Here is a 21,580-nt window from a genome sequence, read left to right as displayed (position 1 = left end):
ACTGAAAAGGGCGAGGATATCTACGACAAATTACTCCGGGAAATCTGAAAGAACACGCACGGTGACCATCACTACATGGTCCCCATGGATTTTATGCAAACAGAAGAATAAAATCCGACTCAGATGTTGCCTGAATAAACTTGAGAGTTCCCGATGTGACCCTTCATGCGTATGCAGCACGTGACTGCAAGATAACGGCTTTGGAAACGAGCACCGAGCGGTGAACCCGTCGCTGGAATGCTTCTCTTCATAAGGGGCTACGGACCGCCTCTCACGCTACGTGTGTCTCTCCTCGTGCTCTCCTATCAATTGAAAGCGTCTTTATCAATCAAACACATCTCAGGTAGAAGCAGTCGCGTCTGTTCAGCGACGACGACATCTTATCAACACGGTTACCTCAGCGTCGAACGAACTGTACGTCGTAATTTGTCCGGCCCTGGAAAGATCTCCTCTGAAGATAATTCGATGTGTCATTTTCCTAGTGATTTCCACAAGGTAACCGCAACTGAGCGATTCCATTAGCGCTGAAAATTCGCCGTGGTTCTCAAGGAGATGAAGACCTTAGAGAAGGACCTTTTTGTCGAGCAGGACGCCTTCCTTGAAGCGCAGGAACAGCAGCTCAAGGTAGGCGTGTTTGAAAGTTCATCTTTGACCGTTGCAGCGCAGTTTTTTTCTTGTTGATACTTTGAAATGTACATTGCCTGTGGCGCGCAAAAAAAAATTAGCGTACACACGTTCTTCTGCGAATGTGAGGAAAGGTGATAGTTTATGATCATCGACAGGAATGATAGAAAATGGCAAGGAGCGAAAGTGGCGACGCCCGTGGCCAACGCCCAGCACACTAGCGCACGGAAGGAAATCGAGTTATTCGAACCGTAACATGATCGAATAAGCGACTGGTGTGTGAAATGATAAAGCGAAGCAGGCTGACCACACGAGGAAGTTCCACGCTTCGGCAATAGCCTTCTCGATCGATCCCGCCACATTTCACTTCACTTTACAAAGTGGTTCTCGATGCATTGATGGGGAGTGGGATGGCCGGTTCTAGTGTCTGGGCAACATCATCTTGTCCGCCGTGCCGACCTCATCCACTTCGGTCTCACCTCCGCCTCGCCGCAGTCAACGGTAATGATGGCAACTTGGTAGCTGAAGCGTCATAGCTGGAGCCGCACCGTGCCAAAACCAGTTGTGGTACGCGCACACACACATACACGGATCGAGACTGTATCTCGTCTTGCGGGGATATCATCAAATTATCCTATTTCTATCCGATCTCTCCCACTCTCTCTACAACCGATCGATACATTCCTGGACACGGTGATGGCTCAACGCTTCGAGCACTTCGAGACCTGTCCAGTACCGCCCGGCACCCTGGTACGCCTAGAATCGACGACGTACGAACAGAATAAGGTAAGCCGATGCGGCAAAGAGCGGAAGCCCACAGCTGGCCATTGCGCGCGATTGATCAGTTCTGCAGCGATCGCTTATTCGCTCACGACCATTCGAGGTTCAATGTCTGCGTCGTCAGCTTAGTGTCGCGTGTTATGACGGTGTGCCAAATTGCTAGGCACGTCTCCATGAAATTTTTCTTTTTCGTGTCTTTTCCATCTTATCCACCTATTTATTTTCTTGTGCCTGAGGGGAGTGTCTCTTTCCCTTTGTTTTCGCACTATTACTTTCCCTTATTGTTTCTTTATGACGGTCCGACCCAATTTGATCCAACTTTGTCTCATATTCACAGTCATTCACAATTGATTACTTCGCACTTAATTTTAGTACTTTTTGGTTCAGCTCCTTTTGTAGATCTTGGTTATTCTCTCTGCTTTGCTCTATATTAAGGACCTTCTTCGGTGATCTAATCACGATTAGAAGGCAAAAGACAATTATTTCGAATAGCAGCAACGCTTGCATATGCTGGATCTCATGCATTGCGATGATAAATTCAAATATTGTTAGCAAAGTCTCAATTATTATGCAGTCCTCGTATTTTTGTTGGAAATTTCCGATTTTACTAATTCGATAGAAGTATTCTAAATCGCATCGACTCATCCTGTATGCTACTAGATCTACATTATTTGAACTAAACTTCGGAAACGATGTGATTACATGCGGCGAACTCACTGTATTTCAATTCTCTGACGTAACAATTTCCCAGGTCGGATACTGTGCTCCTGCTAATATATATTGTACTGTTGCAAGCCCCGTAGAAGTAGCTGAACCTCCATTTACCTCGTACGCATTTATTTCCTGAGATTTATACTCTGTCCCGATGCACGATGTTTTTATCGATATAGACGAGGATCTGGCGTTAGGTTAGTTTTTGGAATTCAATTGTTATGGGTTTGCTTTTTCACTATGGAGTGCTTTTTTTGCTGTTAATAACCGCTGTCTTTGCTTCATGTAATTCCGTCCTTTGCTGTTTTTTGCTTTCCAGAATAATATGCTTTTAAAGGTGACCTCCTAGATGTGAATACTACTAAGTTTTTAGTTCCTCTGTAGTCACGCGAAAGAGATAAGTTTTTCTGATGGTTTTCTGATGTTGGTGATTTGTTCGAATATTTCATCAGATATTCGAATATTGGGGAACTTTCTGTCAGCAGCAATTACTTCTTGCCTGATCGCTTTAAGCTACTTTCAAGTTGAAATTTGTAGGAAATGCAATGGTTTCAGATGTTTTCTCTTCCACTAATCTTTTCATATTCTCGTGGTCCTGGCCTTGTATTCTGTATTTTCGTATTTTCTTTCTTCTGAAATGTTTTGCGACGCTATTACGTAGCTTCTCTTGCTTCCGAGAAAGCTGTTATCACTTCCGTTTGTCAAAGGTTTGTTTGGAGAAGCCGTGCAGTTTTCATTGTTCTTCTGTCCAAAACGCTTGCAACTGCTAAACAGACAACAGAATAAAACCTATACGTAAGTGGAATGAAGGGATTTCTACTTTACATTTTATTTCATCGAATTCTCTTTATTTTCAATAATAACTCTTGTTCATAACTAGTTTTCCAATATCTCTGTAAGATTTGTCAATATTGAATGTCGAGTGAGGGTCAATTGATGCAGGCACTTGTAGGAATTCCTCATTCGTTTTAGCATACAAATATTTCAGAAGGCTGGTTACTAGGTTATTCTAACAAATTTGCGATTTTAAATATCGAATGTTCACTTCGTCACACTTAATTCCACTCACTCAAACTCAAAGATTTGGCCAGAAGCTTTAAAGCAGCTGCTAGAAGCTTTAAGGCAGTTACTATATGAATTTCTCTTGACTTCACAAGATTTGTTCTTATACCCCTTGCATATCTTTACTTTAAAGTAACTGTTCGTCCTTCCATTTGTCAGCTTCCAATAACCATACGCCTGCACCCGTTTTCCGTCCTGTTGAAGGTGGCGCTTCCAGTGATGGCGAATCGGGTGCGTCGGCGAAATCGTGGACTTAGCTCCAGTGGAGATGTTATGGCAAAAGAGCCGGACTTTGGCTTCTCTGATGCTGGTCCTCATGTTCCGATGGTTTACCGTCCAAGTGATAGCGGCGATGAAGCAGATAGTATTTCCTATAAATACGTTGTTAGTTACATAAACTCTTTGCTGAAATAAATATTTTTGTTAGTTTTATCTACAGTAATGGCGCATTTACCAAACAGCATCATAAGCGTCACTTCTAAAACTTAAAAGTGTTTCAAGTTATTCGTTTCAGTCAGTGAGCTCAGGTGGGAACTGGTTCACTCGTACGCGCGAATCCCTCCGAGGTGACATCTCATCTATCTGTCTTCTTCTCTTCTTATACTTGTTACAGGTAATCTTGATTAGTTACCTAAATGGAGATTTTTAGTAGTCAATTTTCACGGTGTTTTCTATGGCACGTAGTTTTCAGGGTGTACCGCTAGGTCTTATTGGAGCAATTCCACTTTTGTTGCAAGGCAGAAATGTTTCTTATGGGCAGCAAGCTGTGTTCTCCTTCGCCTATTGGCCGTTTAGGTAGTTCTGTTTACTTGCATTTTCTTTGTCTAATAAAAAAAACATTCAGTATGAAACTTCTATGGGCCCCCGTTGTCGACTCTGTCTATTGGAAACGCATTGGTCGACGAAAATCATGGATGGTTCCTTGCCAATACCTTATCGGCTTATTCATGCTCGTTCTTTCATTCCGAGTCTCGTACATAATGGGAGAAGGAACAGGCTAGTTTCCATTCATGTATATTGAGAAATTGTTTGATCATCCACGAAAAATAGAGGCGAAATGTGTTCTAAATCGTCTTTGTGTAACCTCCCTGTGTTGGTCGTACCGTCATTTCTCTATAATGGAAGTGCAGTGTTGCAGATTTTGAATGGATGTGTGTCCTAGATCAAGTACGAATTTGACAGGATCAACGGTTACGGTGTGAGATTACCGGTGTGAAGGTGCTATTCTTAAAGGCATCACCCAGAAATCTGAGGTGGTACGGATTTCAGGTGGAGTATTCTTATACGGCATAGTAGATTATTTAAAGGGGGGTGATTCCGTCCATTTCTTCCTAATTAAAAAAACGGCCCAGAAGATGCACAAGGCTCCACTCGAACTCCTTGTAGAAAACAGCGCGCTGAAACGCTCGAAGCCGTATCTTTCCTGCCGTTTTTTACGGCAAATAGGAATAAATGAATGGAATCACCCCCTCTTCTTAATCTACGATCCCGTATACATATATAATAGTCCACCTGAAATCCGTACCACCCCAGATTCGTGGGGGTGATGCCTTTAATGAGTTGAGTTGAGTTGAGTTTAAGTTGGTCATTGTTGGTGCCTTAGTGATCAATATCAATCTCTGAGACTTGTTCTACGGTCCCGCAGATAGTGGATATGTTTTTTTCAAACAACTGATAAGTTGCACATAATACCTTGTCTACAAAAAGATTTTCGCGCTCTGTGCTACTCTTACGATTACTTTAAAAAGGATGAAAAATTGGTGTACGGTTAGGTGGTAATGTTAACATTGATAGAGAATAGTGGTACCATTGGTAAGACATTGTTAGAACAAAATAAGGAGTAGTAATCCCTTCGATTCCACTATGTTTTTTTTCAAATTTCCCTCCTTTTATTTCTCATTTTTTAGCGGGGAGCCCTGTGTCACCAGTGAAATTCATAGCTCATAAAGAGTTCATACTCATACTCTTAAAGAAGTATATATTAGTTCTATGTTTTCCCTTCACAATTCCACCGTAGGTCTAACTAATTAAAGACTACATACCACGAATCTGGCGTGGTGAGGTTACCAGCGTGAAATGCCAGCGATAAGGTTATATATTTGGGTCGTGAGTGGATCCGCTCATCTTTCCCTCACGTAAAATTTCGTCGTAAAAGGAAGAAACGCTATATTTTACGACGATTGGAGAGAGCTGAGGGAACCACCCTGGATCCGCATCTACAACCTCATCTCTAGCTTTTCTTTTTTTTTTGGATTTCCTCACCAGGTCAGTTTGTGGTATGCTGCATTTAAGGGTTTTCACATTCTCCACTTTTTTCACTTCAACATCTGTCAAATGTTAACAAATACACTTCGTTTTGAATACTTCTCTTCGTTTTCTTGTGATGTTGGTGTGTTCCGGTATCGTAATGGTGTTTATGGGGCAGGTGTAGTTTAGCGGTTAAAGGTTCCGCTGCCTGCACGATCGATCGGTGGTTCGAATCCACCCTAGTGCTCACCAAGCCTTTCATCCCTCCGCGGTCGATAAATTGGTACCAGACTTCTGGGAGGATAAAAACACTGACTTCACACACCGGGAAGCCCCGCAAGGTACTGTATAGTTACATGTTCGTGAACCTCAAACAATTCTGAATTGAAGTGAACGTGGTGGCGAATCCGAAGCAGATTGATTAACGCCACACTTTATCCTTTAATGGTGTTTACTTCCTAGTAACATAAGAGTTTAGTAGTCATAAGGTAATTGCATATAATGTTTCCGTCAACCGTTTCTCTAGCCTAGGATTTTTTTTGTAATGAAATCGTCTCCTAAGACGGAATATGCGTTGTTTTTTTTGCACTTACTGAGCCTTTTGGCTTCCATACTGACAAAGTGCAGTGTAATTCTTCCCCTTCTGTTTTGGGAAAAACATTGCGCTGAAACCCACGAAATTTAAAAAAAAAGCGATGAGTAGTGTAAGGCTCTAATTGAATTCGAAATGTCACTACTTTGCTGCAGAAGATAATGAAAAACTAAAGAAGATCACGTAATGCCGCCTTCCTTTTTCGAACTTTTGCTGTATAATCAGATAGAAATGAGATGAATTCGCCTAATGTGAACAATAAGCAGAACGATCTTGGAAAAAAAAAACATCTTTCAACGATAAAATAGCATCGACAACAGTCATTATCGACATTTGCTGAGATTATCTATATGCGAATTCCATATATGGCGGTTGCTCCAATATAGCACCTATAGAAAACTATCATGACTGTGGCATCGATCCAATCCCACATTGGTGCATGGTTTTTTACTGCTTAAAAATTCTGGAGCCCTGAAGAATGGTTGTCGTATTCTTGCCTTACATGCGAGAAAATAAAAGAGCAGATTTAGTGAAATAAAAACGAATTGAAAAAAAAAACTCATAGCAGGACATATGATCCTCGATGTGTTGGAATTATTGTCATAGTTTTCAACCAGAGTTAAGGTAAGTGATAAGGTTGCTAGCTAAATGATTCAGTAGTCTCCACTTCCTAAGGTGTTCATCGAGAAGATATCGAACGGTTTTATCAGAAATACACGTTTCTGAGGCAGGCTGAGTGAGTAACATAGCGAAAATTAATGAAAATATGTAATGTTAATGGCTCCTGAGTTATAGGAATACCGAGTTACACCTAAACCGATCTGAAAGAATGGAGAACTATAGGATTCGGTACTGTGAATGGCGGACTTGCACTTGGACACGAGCCATCTGAGAGTCCTATCCTGTCTCTGTTCTAATATACAAAAGTAGTTCATTGAACATTAGTGGAATTGATTGGAATAGAGTTCTCTCCTAAATTTGTATCTTATATAGTGTTTAAGGAAAGCACCGTAGCAGATCTCTCCCGTATCTTTCTTCTATTGAGTCAAATTGGCGCGCAGCAAACAGTTTCGCATAATCTGTACACCGAAAATTTTGCTTAATTTCAAAACAAAGTCCACAGGGTAACACGAATTATTCTTTAGTCAATCCTAATGTGTAACAACATTCCTTCTCTTACGGTTGACTGAAGTTTGATTTTAGCACTCCCAAATTCACATTCAACTACAAAGAAAAACGAAGGAATAAGAAGGAAGAGGTGGAATTTAAAATGAAAACTCTGGATGCTGTTTTTTCTCCAGTATGATTAAAAGACACATGATTAAAAGAGCATTTCCAAGGAATATCATGAATAATTCAATACGAGCGAATGACATTCGTCATAATCGTAAAGACTGTCGAATGCAGAACTAGCTGTTGTTATCTTTAAAAAAAGCAGTAAGAAATTAGACAGAGGCTAAAATTAAAAAGGTGGATCATTCGTGAATTTTTCAGAAAACTCTAAATGGATGTTGACCAATGTTGTGGAACAAGCTATAAATGCATAAATATAGAGAATAATTGAGGAAGAAAAACTCATGTGCACCTTGAAGATGAGACTTATGAAAAGAACATGTTAACGTTTGGACCTCAGTGAACATTTTAGCACTAGCAGTAGCGCGGAACAAAACACTACTACTGGAGATAATGAAGCTACTAGAGGTAACACATCATTGCTATATCATGGCGACCTATTTCAATGATTGGGGGGAAATTGCAGACATCTGTACTTGTAGGGGACACCGGCGATTTTTCCATTTACTTGTGTAAAAATAACGTTTTAAAGTGTGGGCCGTAGACAGGTTGCACGGTTCTCCGTGGGCAAAAGTGCTTAACCTGTCAGGTGTCGTCGACAGACTAAAATGCGAATACATATACATTTAACTTTTTTGTTTATTGTCTGCATGGCCCTAGTAATTGTGTCAAAAACAGTCGAAACTACAGAAGAAGAAAAAAAACTTCCAGTGTTCCAATGTTTCTCGTTTGCAAAGAGAAAAAAGGACATTTGTTCCAAATAATGTGGAAACTATTCAATAGTCCTCTGGAAAATTTCCATTCTCGCAAATAGTGTAAGGTGGACTTGCACAATCTGTGGCATAACTGACAATAACAATGCTTGGCACAATAATATGATATAATCAAACATGCAACATGAAGATATGTACGATAATTTCCTCCAAAGTGAATACGTTCTATTTTAGATTCCGCCCCTAATGTTCTCCTTCTAATGTTAATATTTTTACCACTGAACTTTCTCGCAGCTACTCAGGATATTGCGGTGGATGGTTGGGCTTTGACTATCTTATCAAGGTGAGGAAATATTTTTCGGATCTAAGGACATCGTTATTTTATCAAAAGAAAAGAACTGCTCAGGCTTTCTTCTTTTGCTCTTGGAAATCTCTGCTCTCATTTTCTGACCATAACTTGCGCATTGTTACCGCCTCTATGAGATCAAAACTTTGGAGACATTACCTTTGTCTAAACTTCAGTACTCCATGAAGAGAACGTTCAGAAAAAAAGATCTTCTAGTGATAGCTACAGTCTCCGTTTCTATACCGCTGCGCGTTGATCTGTGCAACGTAATTCTTTTTTGGTATTTTTCAAATGTAATTTAACGGCGAATAACATTTGGGCGAACTCTTCAATTTTTTAAAATTGTTTTTTGGATGTCCGTTTGATTTTAAGACATTTTATTATTATTTTATGCTACTTTCGTTTGGCTGTACACTTTGGTCCTAACATTTCTGATTTTCTCAGACACTTTATTGTGAATGTTTGATTGTTTTCTACAATTGGGTTGTAACATGAGGACGCTGCCCATCCTCGGTGAAAGCGTGCATTGAGCTCTCTGCATGATATACAAAAAACTTCCCGGGAAACTTTCTCTTTTTGCTTTTTGTGATTTCCCTCTTTTTGTTTAATATGATGTATAAATAGGACTAAATTGTGTTGATGAAGTCCTTTTTGTTTTGCTTCTATTTCTGCTCTTAGATCTTCGTTTGCGGCCATCTAATTTCTGTCGCATTTTCATGTAGTTGTGCACGATTTTCATCTGTCATAATTGCTATAGGGAACAACTTTTTATTGCTAGTCCAGAAGTTTTCACTGATTCCAAGCCACTTTCTCAAAGACTTCACTTTGAGAGAGATGCGTAACTGCGCCTAGTCAGCTCTTTCTTAGATCGGATTTCGGGGCTTTGCCACGATTCCGATCACAACAGATGGTAATCGTGCACATTTACATAAAAGAAAGAACGGAAAGGTCATCCCTACAGAGTAAAGTCATACAGACATCCTACAAATAAAACAAACATTAAAACCAATGGAAGAGGACTTTTTTTCCAAGAACACATAAGTACCGTTGCACGAGAAAATAGTGAAAACTACAAGAAGCAAAAAGAAGAGAGGTTCGGTTTTCTATTGTGTATGTGATGTAGAAGCAGCCCTGTGCACATATATACATACATACACACACGCGCACACACAGATTCACTGAGAAACGTCGCGTCGACAAATTACAACACGTTTTTCGTCGATTGTATGTGTGAATACCACCTGTAGAAGCTTCTCATTATTATACGTTTGTTATGCGGATACAATTTTATGGATAGTTTACTATTGCGGTTATTATTACTTCATAGAAAATGGTCGGGTGTAGCGCAGTCGGTAAGAAGTTCCGCTGTGACTACACACGATGGTTCAAAACTGCTCTAGTGCCAACCAAACCTTTCGTCCCTCCAAGGTCTATAAGTTGGTACCAGACTTGTCTGGGAAGCTAAAAACAGTAACGCGAAACGACGACCGATCCCTGCAAGTCATTGTTACGCTGCGTTCATAAAACTCAGACTATTCTGAATTGGAGTAGAACGCATAGGCGCATCCTTTTAGGGATTGATCAATGCCGCACACATTATCCTTTATCCTTTATTTGCCAGGAAAAACGTCGCGTCGACAAATTACAACACGTTTTTCGTCGATTGTATGTGTGAATACCACCTGTAGAAGCTTCTCATTATTATACGTTTGTTATGCGGATACAATTTTATGGATAGTTTACTATTGCGGTTATTATTACTTCATAGAAAATGGTCGGGTGTAGCGCAGTCGGTAAGAAGTTCCGCTGTGACTACACACGATGGTTCAAAACTGCTCTAGTGCCAACCAAACCTTTCGTCCCTCCAAGGTCTATAAGTTGGTACCAGACTTGTCTGGGAAGCTAAAAACAGTAACGCGAAACGACGACCGATCCCTGCAAGTCATTGTTACGCTGCGTTCATAAAACTCAGACTATTCTGAATTGGAGTAGAACGCATAGGCGCATCCTTTTAGGGATTGATCAATGCCGCACACATTATCCTTTATCCTTTATTTGCCAGGAAAAACGTCGGATATGCATCTACATGCAATGCTGTTGGTCAAACTGCAGGATATTTTCTTGGAAATGTGGTATTCCTTTCGTTGGAATCAGCAGACTTCGCTAACACTTTTCTTCGTTCGGCGGAGAATCAGAAGCCCTACGGAATTGTTGACTTAGCAGGTCGTTACTTTCTTTCCTTACAGATAACGTATTCACCTATGTTGCGGTCTTGAACGGATCGATCATATCTGTCCTCTTTGCTCCCAGCCGTTACAATGTCAGCATTCTATGTTTTATGGCGTGCATTCATTCTGTTTGTACAACTTTTTGAAGAGCTTGAATTTGCCCGACCCGCACCTGATTTCTTATCACTTCTCTTTTTATAGCGTCCGCACTGCAGAAGTTTTAATACATCCAACATATTCTTTCTTGTCACATTCTTATTTATGCGGTGATATCCTATTAATGATAGCTTGATGCTTTTAGGTTTCGTTTTTTTCTGGGGTTGGGTGTTCATTATATCGACCACGTTGGTTCTGATTTTCAAAAAGGAGGTTGACAACTCCTTGCAGAATTCCTCGTAAGCGCGTTTACTGTTATGTTTAGCTAACATTTTGACTGTTTCTCTGCAATTTGTTTTTATGTAGGGGTAACAGTGAGGATAACGATGACGAAAAAGAGCTTGACCTGGGGATTACTGAGACATACACTGTTTTGTGGAAGATTTTGAAATTGAAACCTATGTTGTGGATGCTTGTTATTCTTCTCACTGGAAAGGTACGCTCAATTTCCGCTTTTTTGTGAAGTTCGTCTTTTTCTTTACTTCTTCTTCTTTTAATGCTTTAATCCAAAAACCAGTGTAGATTGCGTTCGCAGCGACTGATGGCATCACTGGTTTGAAGTTAATTGGTATGGGCATGCCAAAAGATAGATTGGCCAGCTTTGGGTTGTTCCTAACTCCACTTCAGGCCCGTTTTTTAAGAAATATTTGTTACTACGTTTAAGTTCATCTGTTTTCCCGAAACAACACTTCTCTGTTTGTGCCTTCAATAGTCAGAGTGAACGATTTTCTGAATTCAGATCTTACTTCCATGGATGATTGGAAAGTGGACTGCTGGACCAAGACCACTCAACATTTTCTTGTTAGCTTACCCGTACAGGTTGTTAATCATTCTGCTGCGATCTCTAAAGTATGGTGCCAATTTTTCCATCCCACTGTTAAAATATGTTGAAGGTTGTTCGTTGGCGGAATTTTTGCTGCTCTTGTGTACTTCACTCCTTCATTCAAACTTGATTCGGGTAAATTTAACAACACTGTTTATGTAGTATGGATCATCGGATATGTATTCCACCAGGTGATTTTTCTTTCTTTAGTTTTCTTCCTTTCCTTTTTCCTACCTATCCTCTAACCGTTTTTTGTTTGAAGTAGTCATACTTTCCTTTCAAAATTTCAAGGAATACAAGGAAATCCAGTTCATTTTGACTCATTTCTGACTCATATCTAATATCTAACACTTGTCTACTAGAACGTTTTATGGAGTGCTATGAAAGCAGCAGCTCTCCTGTTTGTTGAAGAAGTTTACTCGAAGTTTACTAATCCATGACAATAACGATGTATTAGCAGTTACGAAGGTTAAAATCTCAAAATTATTTCAGTGCTGATCAATATCACCATGAATATAGTGTCTTTTGCAATGTAACACCACTTTTTTTAAACTGGTTTTTCGTCCTCTTTGAATTTTTCTGCTTAGACATAACAGCTAAGCCAAGCCCACTCTCTGAAGAGCTACGGGCCCATTCGTAGGACTGTTCAAATACCAATAGTAGCGATACTTGTATATAAACTTACAATTGTTAAATTTCTTTTTGCAGGTGGCAACATACTGCATGTTCGTATCGATGATGGCATTCAATGCTCAAGTTTCTGATCCTCGCATTGGAGGCACTTACATGACATTACTGAATACTTTGAACAATCTCGGCGGGAACTGGCCCGTGACGGTGATTCTATCCGTGACAGACTGGTTCACCTACAAGGACTGCGTTGTCAAGGGTACCAAACAGTGGGTTTCTTATTATTTGTCGTTTCGTTGATTCTAAACGCTGCTCTAATTGAACTGTGCCTTCGAGCGCTAAAACGTTCATAGAGCACATAAACGATTTTTAAGTGACAGATGTCTTTCCCATTTGAGAAGGCGATAGTTCATCAATCGACAGTCCATCAATAGAAGTGAATAGCTATCTCAGCTATATAGCTCTATGTTGGTGAGGGCGTTAAAACCTAAGCATCAGTTCCAGAGGATCTATGACATGGATGCTAAAGCTACTAAGAGGAAAAAGGGCGATAGACCTAGAACTACTAATGGGTTAACTTTACAAAACTCTCTGAACAGGCTTACTGGAAGTGAACAGCAAAGTCATAGCAGCTAGTCTTTTTAACGAAGAAAAAGAACCGAAAATGTGTGAGGGATGCCTCTTCCTTAATCCGCATTTGATAGTTAAAAACCATCGTTGCACCCTTGGAACACTTTTCGCGCTCCAACTCCAGTTCGAGTAGAGTTCAATTAAATAAGTCCCCCCTACTCCAACTACCTTTGCTCCCTTGTTAGTAAGAAACAGTGCTTAAGAAAGAGCTCTTCAGTGTCATGATTTTCGAAATCTGCTGTTTTTTAGTTTAATTTCATACTGAATTGCTAAGGCTTCCAGTGTGCCCAAGTATTCTTCCTTACTTTGGATATGTTCGCTTTAAAGCTTGTTTTATTGGAATTACTACACCTTCTTGTATCACATTTTGCAGTTTTTAACAACAGGCAAAAGTGAGGCCTATCGTATACTGTCACAGCATTGCACGATAATAGCTACAGCGTTATAATAGCGGAAAGAATTGATAGCTTGTGAGCTCAGTTTTCCCACGAAGATATCCTCAGATTAGATTGTTTCACGGACGCTTTCTCCTGTATTTGATTTACAACTTCTGTATAATGCTGTTATAATGCTAACAAGTGCAATTTTTAAGCAGATGCGTTCTGCTTCTTGACTTTTTGGTGTGGGCGGCGCAGAATCGACAAGTCTTTGCAATTATTTGGAAACTTTTACTATTGTAACACCGGAAACAACATGTATTTCTTCGCTAAGAAAATGCAGAATGCAACACTAACGGATAATGCTCCAAGTGTCCTTATAACACTATGAGGAGCTTTTACCAATTTATTTTGATTTAATTTTGTTAAAAACCACGTTTCAGACCAATTAAGTGCACAGGTTCATCAATGTTTCAGAAAAATCCCGGTAATATGTGAACGTATATGTAATGTATTTCTGAAAGATTATGGCTAGACCTATTTCCTGTTATAACTTAACCTATCAAAATCCATGAAACCTTATAGAGCGCGTTTTAGCGCATGTACTTCTGAATCTTAAATCGCAGTTGCATTTTAATCTCTGGACATCACATCAGCACAACGTTCTAAGAACGATTGTGGTTTAGCGAGTTTATGTTCTTGTTCTTTCATTGCAGATTTAGCTTGTTTCAAGAAATTCTTGTTTATTATAATACACTATGAACTATCGCTATTTCTCACTTACTTCTTTGCTCTCCAGAAATAACATGTTCTGCGCTCTACCTGCACTCGTTCCGATCATGCAGTGTGTAACTAAGACTTTAGTTCAGTTCTTTAGTTCACAGTCTATCACGCTTTATTCTCGCAAAATTCTCTTACTGTTGAGTTTGATTGGAACGCATATGAAATATTACAATATATTATATTATATTATATATATATATATTTCATTAACTTATTATTAACTATATTTCTGATTTCTAGCATCTTATATTCGTGCAACACCAAGGACCTCGCTGAACAATGTGCCGCAGGAGGCGATGTGTGCGAGATGGCTATCGATGGCTATTACATCGCCGTGGCTATTTGTTCGGTAGTAGGATTAATCTGGTAAGGACTTTTTTCTTCTCTAACGAAATCCTTATTGTTCCATACGTACGTCGTGTTACAGGTATAAATTGTTGTTCAACAAAATCAAATACCTCCAAAAAATCCCACGTTCGGACTGGGGTGTAATTAAAAAGTAGGCTTCTCGTTAATCGACCACACCCAACGATTTGTTCGACGATTTGTTTCTGTCTGCTCATATAGGTAGATTTTTTTTCGTGTGCAGTACGTGTTGATGAAATAGCAGAAGAATGGCATAGCACTTGCGTTTAAGTAGATGCCAACTGACCTCACTTCTAAAATCATTCTAAAACGCAGGGAGAGATTGCCATACGCTTCCGCTTTTCAATTAACTAGTTTCCCTTGTTACGTTAATAATGGATATACGAGGACACCATTTCCGATTTGGGCCAGTAGACGGCCAGAATTGCTCTCGATTCGCACTCACTTATCATTTCACTATGTCCCGGTTTCCCTCACATGTTATATGTCCTTCACTGGGCTAGTTGTTGCTTTTAGTTGTCATTATGTACATCTGTCTCTTCGTGTTGTTTATCTCACTGTAATATAAGCGTTGTTTAGGCGTGATTTTGAGAAATGACTTTTTGTATCCTTGTCGCACTTCATCTTCTTTGAATCATATCTGTTTTGTGATCAACGATCCGTACTTTGGATGTTTGTGTGTCTGTGATAAACCTATTTATTCTTCTTCAAGCCATACTGATGCCTGTTCTTGCCGGTGGCTAGTTGGATGCGAATATTAGGTTGATGCGTAAGCTGTTAGCGTTTTTTCTTTCGGGTTTGAGAATGCGCGCCAAAATAAAGTATTTAGGAAACCTGTTTCAAAGATACACATTTGACCCCGCTCGACAGTTTTTGTACTTGATTTATTATAAATTATTTTAAGGTCAACAAAGCAAAATATCAGGTTGATGGAAAAAAAAACACTTTCGATATCTTTTTTTTTTATTTGATCAAGTGTTTCCCAAAGCTCTCCAACGATATATGGATCGTGTATGGTGAGCTACAGTACTCGATGCTTTCGCCATCGCTGGTTTTTAAGCTCCAAAATTTATATTTTGATATTTCGACCTCAACAACATAGAGCGTTCTGGCCGACCGTTGACTCCGATGCAGATGAATTGTATCAACTTCTTCATGAAGAAGTTTAATTTTCTTTTTGCTTAAGTTGGATTGAATTAAGGAATAGAACGTGGTCAGTCAGCTGTGGCTTGACACCTATAACCCGTAGGAAATGTTCAAGATTTGATTTTAGAAAAAGAGTTCATTATCTATGCTTCAACCTAATACAAAGTCTATCTACATAGATAGTGAGATCGTAAATTTGTGAAGTTTTGTTCAGTATTGGTAGAGATATTTGAGGAAATCGAGATACAAAAACAAAAACAAGTAAACATGCAAAATGACTGTGCTCAAAATGAACGCGGACAAGCAGCAAGTTGAACTGGCTTGACGGGGTCGTTCGGAGGACATCGCACGCTGAACTGTACAATTCCTTCTTCATCCTGCAAAAAAGAAGTGAGATGAGACTTCTAGAACACTTCTAGGACTTTTGCGATGTTAGTTACAAGTTTTAGGCCAGGGACGCTTAATTTTGGAGTGAGAGTGGAGAATTTTTTGTACATAAAATCTGCATAGGTCTGTATTTACGGTTACTCTTACGATTATTTTTCGATCTTAAAAGAAAAAAGGGGAAATCCTTTAAGTCGTTCCTATTTAACTCAGTTAAGTTCCTTTTTCATCGTTACTATTTCACATCACTTAAATACTAAGCAACAGATCTATGTACTATTCACATTTATCAAAGAATTTAATGAATAACCACGGAAAATTTAGTTTCTAAAAATTAAATCCTGATATGAGTCAAGGTGCAGTTGTTTCACAAAAATGTGATTGGATGGGACAATTCGTCTATAGGAGGATAGAAATATGATATAGCACTTATTTGTAATACAGAGTTCACGTCAACGAATTATTTCTCAATACGATTTTCGATTTGACACTAAAAGATGCTCAAGATTTCAAAGAAGGGCTATGCTTTCCCCTAATAGAATATTAATATTATTCATTTATTTTCCATTTATTTCCAATAATTAATTTTCATATATATGCCAGAACAAAAGTGGGTTTCTTGAGGTCAGACTAACAACTTCGCTATATACAGTGTTTAACTAAAGATCTGTTGCTATATACGATTTAAATGCACTGAAACAGTGACTGAGCTACTGCTACAGACGTCTTCTCTTTTCTGAGCTTATACAATATAAAAAGTGCATTTCATAGAAACTGATGTTGAATTTCATGGCAGCAGTATATTTTTGCGACGTCGTCAGGTAAAAACGACCTAAAGCTCGGTGTATTTGCGTAAACGCCGCCATCTCAAGGTCCAAGTGATGTTAGCGATGACTCTACCTCAATCCCAACCGCTAGCTCCACCGCGCTGCGTCGAGTGCAGTCGCGTAAGCAGTAAGGCCTTCACGTTTTTTTGCACTCGATTTCAATAACCAGGTCTTCTTCATTGATGAGCAATGGAACGCTAATTGCGACGAAGATGTCAAAACTAGTTCTACGTATTAAAAGTTATTTCGCCACCATTTCTTTCCTGTGATTTCTTGAAGTGAAATTCAATTAGTTGTTCTTCGACCTCAGCTGGGGCCAATGGCGTTTGTATTTCCCCTTTGCATTCGAAATTGTAGACTGGTCTTTCCTCGCTCGAGGGACACGATGTGCATCATGCTCATCAACTTTTTTGCCCTGACAAAAATTTCACCACCAGCCAAGGTTTTGTTGTGTACTTGAAGTCGTGTTGCTCCACTTATTTTCAATCGTAAGCCCCCGAGTTAGTTTCTTGGGATGTACGGAAGATTTTATATTCATGGTCACACTAGTGTTGAAAAAGTATAAACGTCTCGGTAAATACACAATTTACAGTGTTGTAGCGCAAGTTCCCCGTAAATTACGAAAAGATGGTGTCGTACCGCACACTAGCAGAGCCCCGTAGGTCAGGTGCCTAGAGTGTACATGGAATCTTCGGCAACAAACATCCGTTTGGTAACACCGAACTGCCGATCGCTGTAGAGTGAACTCCGAAATGCCGCTCTGTCCAGACTTCTACGATATCTCGATGCCCCATTTGTTGGATTCCAGGAAACTCGCATCAGAGGGCAACCAATTGTCGGCATGGAGAACTATTCTGTATGCTGCTGTGATGCCGATGAGGAAAAATAGGAGGCTGAGCGGTGGCTCTAAGGAACGACTACACTAACTTGGTGGAGGAATTTGGTTCGTCACGCCTTTGTGCGTCTCTCATATCGCAGAGAGATCATCTCTGGATAATAGTGATAGTAAGTGTTTCCGCACAAACCAAGACAGCTGAAGACCGCCACAAGGGCGCTTTCCACGATGAGTTTCGCTGAACAATCCGAAGTGCTTTGAGACTAGTATTGTTGTGCAAGTAACCTGAAATCGGAAATTCAAACTACGTTTCCAGAAAAAAAGAAGTCGAGAAGATCAACCTCAACCGGGGACATGAAGGTCTGAACGACGAAGAATCTAAGAAGAAATCCAGCTAACGTGTGTCGATAAACATTGGATTACGGTCAAAGAGGAGGTTTAATGTCCCCGACATTTTTACCAACTGTAGTCGGAACGCTACCAAGAAAGTGCTCCTGGTTTTAACACCGAGAAAGAAGTTCGGCTTTGAATCTGTGGAGGCAAGATCCACGTACGATTCTTTATGTGTAATCCGAACTACTGGTGACTTCAGCCAGGAGAAACGTCTGAGAAAGAGGTCGTGTCGTCAGCTGAAACGCGATCGTGATAATGAAGGGACGTCAAGAGCGGAAGAGTTTGAAGGGGCGTTGTAGAACAAGGAGCTGGCAAAAACCTATGGTCTTCTGATACAGTACAGCAGCAAAATGAAGAGCTGTTCATTTGTTCTCAACTCTATGGCTATGGAGTCGCTGTCGGTGGAGCAATCTTGCCGTTCTGGAAAATGTATTTTAAAGCCTTTCTGTCACAGCAAGCGCCACGAGTCCCTGAACACGAGCATGTCCAACGATGATCTACGCCGAGATCAGCGAGGAAGCGCCATTCGAGCTAGTCGGTGGTTCCTCGCTTACCTCGGTGTAGCTAGTTCTCGTCTGGCTTCAGGAAATGAAGAATTCAAAGTCTCGCGAAGGTGACGGAGTAACGGCTGCACTTCGAAGCCTTTCCACTATGCTGAGGTCGTCATTCGAACGCCCTTCGCCGATGCAGTACTCGGAAAGTTCGTTTGCCTAATTCAGGTCATAAATCGAAGAACAGAAACTACTATTCGAACACCAGCCCGATTTACTTCACCGATCGAAGTGGAAACTGGAGTAAGACAAGGGTTTTTTTTTTCGAGGGAGCTTTCTTCTGATCTTCTTATGACCTTGTCCCCGACAATTTGCGATTGCGAAGAGACGCAATACTCTGGACGGGAGCTGACATCTACTCACCTGCTGGAAAACAACGGCGCCTACGGGAGAGATTTTCAGCAAAGATGCGTTTAAGACAGTTCCGCTTTCAACTCCTTAACAAAACTGCGTGTGGTCGACCTCCGTCGCCAGGGAAGTCAAGCTGCGAGTCAACCTGCCTGCAATTCGCCTGCCATGATGTACAGAGCGGAGGCTTGGACCGTCAACGGTGATGGAGAAGTTTGACTCCATGAAGAGAGAACTTCTTAGATGGATGTCAGGCTACCTTTGGCTAGTGGTGCGAAATAACGAAGAACTTTACATATAGTGTAACGCAGCAGCACATATGGTGTAACGGGGAATGACGCGAGGAAAACATTAACATGTTTTGTCCCCTCAAATAGTCGCGAAAACCGCCTTCGCTTTCTTGGTCATATTATGAGGAGATCATCAGATCCCCTTGTTCAAGTAGTCCTGAGGATAGTACCAGGCCTGATTTGGGGAAGGCATCTTGGCCTAGAGGAAGGTTCGAACTGAAGTGGTGAAGGAATATCCCAAGAAAACTGTCAAAGATAGACAGCTCAGGGAAGACGTAGCGCAGCATATCGAAAAGCGACGAATGAACAGATTTTGTGCGAGTTCTAGCGAAAGATCGAGCAAAATTAGCTCAGATATTCAACGACTGACCTCGGCGAAGATGCAGATAACCTGCGTTGGGCCATAACATCCGTTTAAGTCATGTAAACCAGTGACTATGCACATCATTACAGTATACTGGAGCTTACCTCTGTATCTAACGTCCAAATACCATGATGCCGATTGCATATGAATGGAATAACAGTGGAAAGAGTTCCTGTGGAAACGGAGGTGTTCCGACAAATCCCTGCCATCACGAAATCATCCTGAAAATACGCTGATTGGCACTGATTTGGCTAACTGAGAAGTTACCAACCTTCAAATGAACTCGTACTATCTTATAGAGGTTCTGCTCTACACACTCCGAGCGACATTCTGAATAAATGTACTTACTGGTAATTTATCCAATGATGTGAAATACCCGAAATATTCACATATATGAAAGTTTGGAAAGACTGACCTCCCACAGCGCCGCTGTCTATTACGGCCAGCAGAGAAAGTATCAAAAGCAAGGCGAACATCTAAAAATGAAACAGTAACTGAGACGGGGAGTTAACCGGTGCGATTGACCCGTAAACATGATTAATGTTCGATCAAGAAGGTTGGTTGTAATACTAGTAGACCATGTTCATTTCCTAATCAACATGTGCAGACCACAAATCAGATGACTCCAAAATTGACATCATCCGAAGAAGTTTTCAAAAATCCATACAGAATGACGAATCTAGTTTGCCTACAGTCAAAAATTTAAAACCAGTCTTGGACATATAAAGTGGCTGGAAAGTTCTTTCCAGAAGACTACCGCTTTAAATATAGTTAGTCCCCATAACAAAACAGAAAACATATTCGGAAAAATCGCATCTTTATTTATTTTTCTAGTCATTTATGCTTTTTTTTTTGCCTGCAACTACTTACTCGATAAAAAAAAATCATCAATTATCATCAAAAATCAGATACTTTTTGGTATCTTTGCGATGTGTTGTACGATCAGAAATTCGTTCAGTGAGCCGTTTCAGGTTTTCTTCAATCTTAAAAATCTAGTTTAAGCCTGTTTCAATAAGCGGATAAAATAGAAGGAACAGAAAATAAAAACGCTAAGTTGATATAACTATATAAATTCTACAGGTATGCGAAGCACTATGAGAGATTAGCATTAGCGATGAGCATCCGCAACAAATGTCACATCCAGATCAGTCCATTACGAAGTATCTGGTGTGATTAGGGAATTAAACTCTCATTTCCTAATCTGAATCATGCATGCATGATTGTTGTTGTTTTTTGTTTACGACATGTCGAGGCTTTTAGCAGCTGAAATGAAATCACCTATGTGGACTTCGTGTTGACGAATTAATAGATATCCCATACGGTTTTGTTTTCTCATTTAAAAACAGGGTATCACGAAGCTGAGGTAATTGAGAAACTTATTGAATGCAGAGTTCGGGTTGCAGATTATGAGCATGAGCGTGGTACTGCTGAATTCTCCCCAAATCGTTCTGGAAAATGGCGTAGGGAATTCTGTTTCTTCCCAGAAGAACTTGAAAACGCTTCCTCTCTTGTGCACGCCGTATGTCCACGAGCGAGCGGTCGAAGATCAATGAGGTCTACTCATCAGCCTATTCAAGTGAAACCAATAAATAGGCTGCAGAGGGAACGAAAGCATGTACAATGAAGGGCTTTCTAACTATGCATTCTACGTTCCAACGCAGCATTTCAGGACGATTTGGAGGAATTGAGTGGGGCCACGCTCATACTCGTAATCTAAACTCTGCAGTCCGTATTTTCCCACAAATTTCCCAACTACGTCGATTTCATGACACGCTGTCTTTAACTAAGTTTCGCGCTATGATTTGGGTCCTCAATAAAAATAGCTAAAAAAAATTATGCGTCCGTGTAGTACGTAGCTGGGCTCAGACGTTGAAATGCCATCTAACACATCGTACTTCGTCTACACATTAGTGTTATATGAATATCAGTCATTGGTTGACACACAGTTAGACAATTACCAACACCAACAATTATCAATTTCCGCTATTACCACTTTTTCTGACCCATTGACCATCTCGCACCTCAAGAGATGGTCAGGGCGGTTGTCTCTCAACACGAAAGTGCGTTCTGATCGCCGATCA

General features: G+C 40.3%; 3 protein-coding genes across 3 annotated transcripts; 2 read left to right on the top strand and 1 right to left on the bottom strand.

The window, feature by feature from the left end:
- Window positions 1-237: 237 nt before the first annotated feature.
- RB195_017548 (uncharacterized protein) lies at window positions 238-681 on the top strand (the record flags this gene model as incomplete). The annotated part of the gene is made up of 3 exons (XM_064184590.1): window positions 238-280; window positions 344-495; window positions 550-681. The coding sequence occupies 3 exons, from the start codon at window positions 238-240 to the stop codon at window positions 679-681; spliced, it is 327 nt and encodes a 108-aa protein (XP_064040471.1).
- Window positions 682-2,269: 1,588 nt separating this feature from the next.
- RB195_017547 (uncharacterized protein) lies at window positions 2,270-14,498 on the top strand (the record flags this gene model as incomplete). Its single annotated transcript, XM_064184589.1, has 15 exons — window positions 2,270-2,312; window positions 3,395-3,561; window positions 3,692-3,790; window positions 3,869-3,972; window positions 4,022-4,173; window positions 8,257-8,365; window positions 10,431-10,591; window positions 10,898-10,991; window positions 11,059-11,188; window positions 11,275-11,379; window positions 11,492-11,571; window positions 11,646-11,766; window positions 12,284-12,474; window positions 14,236-14,361; window positions 14,423-14,498. The coding sequence occupies 15 exons, from the start codon at window positions 2,270-2,272 to the stop codon at window positions 14,496-14,498; spliced, it is 1,758 nt and encodes a 585-aa protein (XP_064040470.1).
- Window positions 14,499-15,791: 1,293 nt separating this feature from the next.
- RB195_017546 (uncharacterized protein) lies at window positions 15,792-19,975 on the bottom strand (the record flags this gene model as incomplete). Its single annotated transcript, XM_064184588.1, has 4 exons — window positions 15,792-15,884; window positions 19,604-19,720; window positions 19,771-19,829; window positions 19,915-19,975. 4 exons carry the CDS (start codon window positions 19,973-19,975, stop codon window positions 15,792-15,794), a joined length of 330 nt encoding a protein of 109 aa, XP_064040469.1.
- Between the last annotated feature and the right edge of the window lie 1,605 nt (window positions 19,976-21,580).

Source organism: Necator americanus, chromosome II, assembly GCF_031761385.1.
Source record: "Necator americanus strain Aroian chromosome II, whole genome shotgun sequence".
NCBI lineage: Eukaryota > Metazoa > Nematoda > Chromadorea > Rhabditida > Ancylostomatidae > Necator > Necator americanus.
This window is presented reverse-complemented; position numbering and strand designations above follow the sequence as displayed.